Here is a 9,616-nt window from a genome sequence, read left to right as displayed (position 1 = left end):
TGGTAAGACAGGCTTCCCGACTAATTTAGCACCTGCCTTCAGTCTCCTAACTAATTAATGCTCTATCCTCCTCCTACAAGCCTAACACAGGGATCAGAGTCAAGAAGGTATTTACGTACCAAATCCCAGTCTCCTCTAAGTCTTCAGGGCGCCAGGGCACATTCTTGATCCGGGGCCACTCTGCCCGGTGACGTGGGGCTGCTCACAGCACAGGGACAGCCCTACGCTGGTGGCACCTCTCCCTCCCTCCACCTCCCCGGCTTTTCCAGACCGTGCACCATTTTCCCAACAAATAAAGAACACTAATAGCTTAAAACTGGCATATGAACTGGGGGAGACTTCTCCCAGAGTACGGAAAGCATACTAAATGGGGTGCAATTCCGAATGTTGGGTATTACTCAGCGTGACTGTTCCTTGCACAGCGAATGTGCAGGCCCCGTTTGAGGTATACCCTCCCTACAGTGGTGTTCCCAGCCAGAACGAACCCTCATTTTCAGCCATTTGACACAGGGACTGTATCAACTTGCTCACGGATTTAGCAAAAGGAATAACTCGGTATGCTTGTGGGCGTTTTGTGAATGCAGACTCTCCCCCTGGTGCTTACAGCCTAAGCTTTAATTGAAACTAAACATGAACAACTGATGCCGACAGTACAGCGCAAGAGGACAAAGTATAAAGGAGAATTTTCTTTATTTTTAAATATTAGTAACACTGCACAAAACAAACAAAAAATAAAAGTGGTACTTAAGTGACAGAAAACCGGTACTCAGTCTTATTTCACATAAACCATAATTTAAATACCCTAACAGAGTTCATGTACGGTTATATGTTTGCGTAGGGTTACATTGAGTAATGTAAGCATTCGAAGCTAAACTGCTCGGATACCAAAGACACCAGAATTTGTTATATCAATCCACGCTAGAATGCAGACTTGACTTTTCTGTTTAGCTTCTTCCTTACACCATTATGTGCATTCCTACATCTTTTAAACGTTAGGATGAGTGAGTTTCTCCAGGAACTGTGGACTTTCAATATTGCCAGGTTTAAGTCTGTTACATCAACAATGTATTGGCAAGAAGAAGACAAAGAAACAAAACACAACCATAAGCTGATAACTCCCTACCTGGAGGTTAAACAGAGGAGGCAACGTACTGACAAGAAACATGCAGGTGAATGCTTAAGGCAACAGAAGGGCTCTGTACAAACTAAAAAGTTAAGAGAAGCAACGTGTCATGCACATGAGACAAGTATGGGAAGCAAGGAAGTCGTCTTGCCAGAAAATACGTATTTCTTTTAAATTGAAGACAACTTTTTGAGCTAAAAAAAAATTAGTCCTGCAATAAACCCAATGCAAAATGCTCTCATACATAAAGGTGTAAGTTCTTTGCAGGAACAACTTGATAAAATCTTATACGGATGCTGAAAAAATGTTTGTTATCTAAAACCTACTCAGCAGAAACAAAGAGCAGTTTTAAAGTAGCGCTTAGATCATTTGTCTCTAGGTTCTGAAAATAAACTTTTAAAATAAGGAATGATTTCACTAAATGATTCATCGGGAGTCAACTATGCTTAAGGAAATCAGTAGGAGTGCTTACAGGAGACCATCATTACACTAAGTTTCTTAAAAATCAGAGGATATAACTTCATGATACAATTTAAAATGAAGGAAGATTTTAAAAGCAGGGACAAACCTTTGCTGCCCAGCTTGGGGAAAAAAAAAATAACCATAGAAGTCACTTATTAAGCTTGCATAAATTACCCTACAAGAGCTCATGTCTCAATCCCATTCCCAATGACACGAGTGAATAGGACTCTTCTTTCAACAGGCCTGATGGTGATGCTGGAGCGACCAAATAACCAGGCATTTGCACAACCCTTTACATCCTACAAAACAAATAAACAAACACTAGACTAGAGTCGGTTTAGTCCCAGGGAAGGAAGAGGTAAGAAATTCTGTAACGCCTTCCAACTTCTTCGAACATAACACACTTCTAACCAAGATCAGCCTCGTTCGAATTCCCTAACGTGAACCGGCAAGAGAGCCGCTCCGTGAAACTAAAAAGAATAACATAGTGCAATTTTAGTACAGTTTTAAACATGAGTCACTTCCTTGCTAGCAGTGTGAACAATCAAAAAATATACACAAAAAAGGTGTGCTCAAATGTAACATTAAGTTGTCATTATTATAAAGGTATTGGCATAGCAGAGAAGTCCATTTTAGTAACTCCCTTTGGTTGACTTCTTCTTCTTCTGTTCCTCTCTCTGCTTCTGCTTCCTCCTCTTGCTGCCTTCTTTGTGTCCTGAGGAAACATGGCTTGTAAAACACTATTCACAGCATTCATGGACTTTTCCCTCTAGCAAAAGCACATGTTCTCTGAATGGTTTAAGGAATCTTAAAGAAAAGGTCTGGCTTTCTAATGCGGTTGTTTTGTTTTTTTCAAATGATCAGTTCTACTATATCCCTTACATAGGATAGAAAGAAAACACTATCGATCTTTGAAGTTTGAAAAGATCCAGAGAACTTTCAAAAGACTTCAAAGCCATTCAGGAAAAGCTTCAAAATTAGAGCACATGCAAAACCAGAATAATTTTCAAAACGGAAGCAATAAGTAAGACTTATACAGCAGGAGCTATTTAAGTACTGGCGCTTCCTGCTCACAGTAGTCAGAGTTGCCACGGTATTTGCATTTCCATTTTAAGACGAGGGAGTGCTGAGAATCCTGAGTAAATAAGGAGGTGCTCAGTGTTTACCAATATGCATTTTATATGCAGGTCATCAGCCTGCTCATGCTTAACTGTGCACCATAGCTTATAATTCTGCCGCAACTCCTACAATGCACAGAAGTATTAAGTTCAAGCAACACTTATTTGCTACAGGTTCAGTAGGCACAAGCTTCCAGCCATGTGATCATCATCCCAATGTTTCCCCACTCCCCGCCAAAGATGTGTGAGTACCAGTTCTTGCTCTGCATCTCGTTCTTTCCTCCAAACTTGCAGTAAAATGCAGCTTGCCAGCAGACCTGCATGGACAGTGACCTGTGCAGAACCAACACCACACCTACCCAAGCGCACTTAAATCTAAACTCGAAGGTAGCACACATTTTCCTTAAATAACCATTATTCTGTGATGCTTTGAGATACTTGGAGGGATCTTTTAGCTCAGCGGTGCTCTGCCGCTGGGAATTAGCAGAGTCCAGTGAACGGGGCCGAGCAGGGGAGCCCCTGGGAGCCAGCTCAGAGGCAGGGCTGGGAGTCAGAGGAACGGCCCGGGAAGGGCACAGCTCTGCCTGTCGGAAATCTCTTTCTTTCCCCCATTCCGTCTGCAGGGAGGCAGATGTGACCCTGAGGAAGCCGTGTCACCATTGCGCCCGGTTCCCCATCAATGTAGCACCAAGAGCACAATTAAGATGGGAAAAGGAAGCGGTGGGAGGTCAGGGGAACATGAAGCCACGCTGTGGCTGAAGTTTGTTCCTAACCAGAGCTCCTCCCAAGTGCAATTAGAGTTGTGCCCGCGGCAGAACTGCAGTTCTTCAGTTTAAGTTTAAGACTTGGGGAGAGCCACGAGATAGTCTTTGGGCTAAAATCACCTGAGACGTTATCAAAAGCTTGTGCATTAGAGGAAATATGCTCCCTCGTAGCAAAGGGAAGCTGTTCCCAGGTTATCACTCTAGCTCCTACGCTGTATCAACAGCATGACTTCATCTTTTGCAATCATCTGAGTCAAGAAGCAGGATATTTATTTAGAAATTGTGCCACGAGCGATTAGCCTGCGCAAAGTTAGAGTGGAAACCAGTTTTATTGTTTAAGGAAGAGCAAAACTGGCAGTGCTTTGCAGAATTGCAGATGACGCTGTGTTTTCCCCGTACCCTGCCACCCTCCTGAGCTACAATCCTGTCCCCGGGGACCCTGCATGAACATCTCCTAAATAAGAACTCCATCCGTGAAGTTGACTTCAATGTCAGCCCCTCGGTCACCTATACATTGTCAAAAATAGAATCCCTTGGCAATTCACTGACTGCTGCAAGGGACACATCCCAGAAGGGCTCAAGCATCTCTTTGCTTTCCCACAGAGGCCAACGGAGGCGGAACAGACGAGCTGACTCTTGAGAATCAGTCATCCGAAGGGTGTTATTCAAAAGATTCTTTCCTTTACTGGAGGGAAAAACAGCATCATATCAGCTGATCAGAACTAGTTCATGTAGTAACTATGAAACATTAGCACAGATATTTGGGAAAGGATCATTAAACCCTAACAGGTTATCAATCAGCTTCATAATTTTCTCATTTTTCATTCTCAAAACACTGTCAGTATTTCTAACTGGCTTCCACATACAGACACCATTGCTTTTGATACTGCTATTTCATATCATAACGCTTCTTTTTTTTTTTTTTTGCAAGTCCATTTTCTTCAGATGTTTGCATTTTTGAAAGCAATTCTAGCAACTCTTCCTTAAAAATACTGTGAGTCAATATAAATTATGACTTGAAATGAATGCCACATAATTCATTGTCTTATAAATGAAACAACTCAAATGTTAAAATAATGTGGTATGAAGATATTTAGGCATTTGACAACACAGCCTTCTACCAGCCTCCGGAATGATAACGGTGAAAAGTGGAAATCTTTCAAGTGTTATCACTGACACACAGAAACAGATTGGCCAAAGTAGGAGATAACGCACAAATACAGCGTATTCCTCAAGAGAAAACTGCCAGGTCTTTTCTATTTCGAGCCTGCTGTGATAAATAATTTCACTCTCGACCGTTTCCTTTTTTACCCCCGTGGAGGAAGAAAGGATGGGCTGAACTTTGCCAGTCTGTTGGCGTCAGTGATGCTACGCTGGGTGATAACGGCCAAAAACCTGATCCAAACAAGTGAAGCATCTCCTAGTAAAAATAAAGATTGCACACTAAAGATGCAACCCTTTGGTGCTAATTTCACTCGAATACTTCAACCAGCACTAATTAAAAGCATATTTAGCTGCCTTGGTTACAAGTCTAGCCCCAGCATCATAAGAGAACAAAATCTGAATTAGAAAGCAGCAGCCCCATTAATATCTGATTAATTTGCAGTGAACCTGTGTCCTGGTGAGTCGCCAGCATCACAAAGTGGCCATAGAAACTTCCCGTAGTTACTGCCTGGCTGAGCCGGCTTCAGCCAAACAGTTCTGGCCTTGGATAAGGGCTTCTCAAATTTCCACCCTTACAAGCAATCGTTAGCCATCTAAACTCCAGAAATGCATTACAGGGCGGAGGGAGAACAGGTTGCTGAGACCTTCCCCGAGCTTTGACGTTTGGAAAACAGATTCACGCAGATGCAGATAGGTATCACCCTAACTTGGTACGTCCTTGCTCTTGTCAGCTGCCAGGAGCAGAGATGGATGGAGCAAGAATCCACACCATTTGGAATTACACCTGGTTTACAACCTGGATAATTCTTGTCTAAAACAAACAGCATCTGATGACCCGCTCTTTCCATTTCACCCCTTCTCTTCTACTTCCAGAAGAACGACAAAGAGCACAGAAGCTATTCCAGCTTTCATAACACTGCTAAAAGCTGAAACCAACTTCCGGCAAAGCTTAGTAGCAAGGACTTAGCAAGGACCCAAACCAATTGGGAAGCCTCTCTGCTGTGTCCCAGATTGACTTTCCTTCTGGCTTCCTATTTTCCTGCCATCTGCACCTGCCGAAGTCACAGGTTTGTTCAGCCACTGACTATGAAACTCATCACATTCTTGGGTGGCAACTGCAAGGGAGGCGTGCACGTGGAGTGATTGATCCAAAGGGACAAGTGTCCTGGGGAAAACACTCCTACCCAACCCATTCGTGGTATCCTACTTCTGCCTGCCCTGCCTGACATCTGCCTGCCCTACCAGGATGCAGAGAGCAGCCACGGGGCTGCTCCACCTTCCTCCCGCCAGCACAGGAGAGCGTAGGAGTCAGCAGAAGGAAATAAGCTGTTCAGTCACGACCGACGACTACCATGCAGCATTGCTGCTTCTCGACCCGCATCACTCAGTGATAAAGGCCACGGCCTCGTTTTTAGAGAAGATCTCCTGCAAAGATGAAGGCTTTGGAGGAGCCTCCTTCCACTTCCAGGCTCTGAAGCGTGGAGGTTGGGGATGGGCAGGATTCATGCTTTTAAGTCCCAGAGAAAATGGTTTTCACAATCGACTAACTTTTTGCTAAGATTGCGGCCATTCTTTTGCCCTCCTTAAAACCGTGAAAGCAATCATGGCTCCAACATGCACACGGAGCTTTAACAGGGCAGCCGGTTGCCTGCACGTTGCATTCAGTGGCGTGCTTTCTAATTTTCTGCTCTTAGAAATCTCTCTCTAGTCAAAACAATAAATTGCTATTTCAAAGGTAGCTAGCTTACTTCTGAGTCGCAGCCACCATCTGTTATTTCAGACTGACCGCGCTTGCATATGCCATTACAAAAATCCACCCCAGATCACGGCTTCAGTGTAATTTCATAGGTGTGACTCAATTTACAACTACAGCTTTGCACTACACTTTCACGTTCCCTCCTGTCAGCCCGAGCCACTGCCCAACACACACCACAGTTTGACCTACTAATTCTCTCACCGCATCCGCAGCTCCTGCTCCTGCCACGGAGCATCGCAGAGAGAGAACCCACCTCTGCGTAAAGACCTGAGGTGACAAAACATCCCACCCCGTCTCGGTATGCCGCTCCACTGTTTAATTATCCGCACTGTTAAATCCAAGGGGTGAGTTCTCCAGTTTCACTGGCCAACCCAGTGATGTAATTCCAACTTTGATGTTTTAGGGGACTGAAAAGCTGTAGCGACTTACCGGGGCCTTCCTTCATGCTTGTTCACCGTACTATTTTCATTACCAATTCTGCCTAGAATTGCTACAAGAACATACCAAGCCAGATAAAACCTGCTTGCCTGCTATTAATTAAGGTAATACTATTACTGAATAGAGTCCAAGGTTTTACTCCCACATGGCAAGCAAAAGCTTGCAAGGCTATGCAGCCTTGGAAGCCCTTCCATGTGCAACCCAGCCACCTTCTACAGGATGCTCTCATACTAGCAGACAACAAAACATGCGTGAAGGCAGCTCTGGCTAAGCCAGGGAATGACCAGCCAGCCTCCAAATGCACCAGCCAACCTTCCCACCCTCTGCCCGCAGAAGAGTATGGCTGTTGCCCGTCCCGCTCGCACACGGTTACGGCCAGGGGATGTGGAGCAAAGGGGGAGGGAACTCCCTCCCGTCTCCCCATCTCCAGCATGCCTCCTGTATTAAGATTTACATGGAAAACAGTGGCTTTGCTTTCCTTTCTCTTTCCATGACATGCCCAAATACAAGTATGTGAGAGAATTATAAGGTACTTAGTTGGATAACCAAGCACATCAGTTTTACTAGTTAGTAATGTGTAATTCAGGAAACCATATGCCAGTAAAAAGAACAGAGACTGCATTAAAGATGTAATGAAGTACAAATAGCTCAACTTTCCAGCAGAGGAATCCATGCCAGGAAAGGATCAAGATTAGTTAAGCTAGTTCTTCTAAAGTGGTTTCCTTTTCAGGGATGCCAGCGGGTGAAAATGGAGCAAAAATGAATTATTAATGTTGTAAGTCTGAGGTTAATGCAAGCTATTTCATTCAAAAGGAAGAGCAAACCTTGCAATATTATCTTGCAAATAATGATCTTTCATATCGTGTATTTTTCAGTATTTTAACAATTAAACATTTCAACCGTTCTTGCTAGATAAAGATCAAAACTCTCAAATCCAGAGCAGCAGTTTTTGAGGGGTAGTTACCACCGCCCCCACCATTAGTGGCTGTAACCCCCAGGTCTCTGCCGGCATTACCACCGCTTCGGTACGGCTCGGGTATCACCAGTCAGCCATACATCATACAATCAGGCAGTGCATTACTTGTAATAGCTGAATTCTTATTTAAACAATTACTTGGGTGGAGCTGTTTGAGATACGCGGTGACTTCAGAGCCCAAGTTTTATTCTAAAGGCTGTTACGAAACCAGGAACAGTATGAAACCCAAAGAAATTTCTATTAAAATGCAGAGTGTCAATGTTAGATGAAGAATCAAATTTAACTCTTTTTTTTTTTAATTATAAAAAAAACCATTGTAAAGACTAGAAATCCTGAGTGAGGAGAGGCCTCGTCTCACCTCTGGGTATCGCTTGCTGATCTGACCGAGTTGGCCAGCCTTTCTCCTGGGGCGCTGGAGAGAGGCGGCCACTTCCAGAGCCATCCCCACCACGGAGTCGAGACGAAACCCTTTGCCTTCATTTAGATTCGCTAGGGACTTAACAAATTAAAACTCCAACATCCCCACTCCTTAGAGCTGGGAACAGAAAAACATTTCACTGCAGGTGAATCATTAACGACGGAGGGGTTGCTCGAGGTGCTCTAACTGGGACAACATCTCAAACCGCCACGCCGTCTCGCTGCCAGAGGCCACACGCCTGACTGGAGGTGGAACGGTGCCAGGTTTGAGGCCATTGAACTTAACTATTTTCCACCGAAGCGAGTGGGCTTTGGACCAAGGCAGAAAAAGATGCTGTTCTTTCCCAACGCTGGCCCGTGTGAGCACGGCAGCTGTTGCAGTGATCAAGGAGAAGCCAAGCGGGAGCCAAGTAAGTGGTCTATGTAATGACAGAGCTGCGCCGGTGAAGCCTGCTTGCTGGGCAAGGCAGTCGGCAGAGGTGAACACCCATGAAGGAGAACGGCATTATTGGCCAGGGCTCGTGCACAAACTTCCCAGGGAGGGATTAAGACACTCACGTAGGTTTTTATGACTGACTCGACCACTCCTTCAGCAGCCCTGTCCGTCAGAGGAACAGCAGGCAAAGTATTTAAAGCAACGGTAAAATCTTAGTCTTACTGCAATCAAGTTTTCAGCCTGAATCTTTTATGGCAATTCACAATCTACTGGCAGAAAAGAGGGTTTTGTGATTGCACAAATACTTCTGGAAATTCATTTTAATTGCAAACTTGTGCGCCCTGGAGCATAAATAGATTCACAGCAAAAAGTCCTAAGCAATCTTAAGAATTGCTCCGAAAATTGCGAGGTGCATGTCAAACTCGGATGCTCTTTGGAAACCAAGTGTTGTTATGATTGCAGAGTCTCCAAAGGCAGAGCCAAGGTTTTGTTTTGCCGGCTATAGACACAGGAGACAAAACCTGTAACCCTTGTGTGGGAGATTGCAGGACATCAGCCCAGAGGTTACATTCAGGCTTCTGTAGAGAGAAATTTTAAGTTGGCTTTTTTTTAAAAAAAAAAAAAAAAAAAAAGAAAGATTCAACTTGGCCATCCCTAAAGAGACAAAACTTCCAGCAACTGATCAGGAAGACATCTTTCTGACTGTGTCTATTTTTTCAAGCTGTCATCCCACATGATATCTTTAGTCTTCCGTACAGAAGACAGCGTTAGATTTAAAGGCTCATAAACGCAGCAGAAGCTGGTACAGCACCAGGAGTGGGCGAGCACGTGTTTTGGGGTACAGTACATGTTTTTCATGCGCTGTGTTCAGCCTGAGGAGCCTCGTAGGCTCATGGTTCCCAGCACTTCACCTAATGCAGCACCACCGAGAAGGGCCCTTGGTTTGGGCATCCGAGTGGAAA

At 44.4% G+C, this 9,616-nt stretch overlaps 1 protein-coding gene across 1 annotated transcript in view; it reads right to left on the bottom strand.

Annotated features, from left to right (window-relative positions):
- Positions 1–673: 673 nt before the first annotated feature.
- The window catches only part of DNAJB6 (DnaJ heat shock protein family (Hsp40) member B6), a 64,069-nt gene continuing 55,126 nt past the window's right edge, over positions 674–9,616 (bottom strand). The window contains exon 10 of the mRNA XM_074574138.1: positions 674–2,300. Coding sequence (XP_074430239.1) covers positions 2,218–2,300 — 83 coding nt within the window. The 3' untranslated portion in view covers positions 674–2,217. The remainder of the gene's footprint in view (positions 2,301–9,616) is intronic.

The sequence above is a fragment of the Larus michahellis genome, chromosome 2, assembly GCF_964199755.1.
Source record: "Larus michahellis chromosome 2, bLarMic1.1, whole genome shotgun sequence".
Taxonomy (NCBI): Eukaryota; Metazoa; Chordata; class Aves; order Charadriiformes; family Laridae; genus Larus; species Larus michahellis.
Note: the sequence above shows the minus strand (reverse complement) of the source record. Positions and strands in the feature narration are given on the sequence as shown.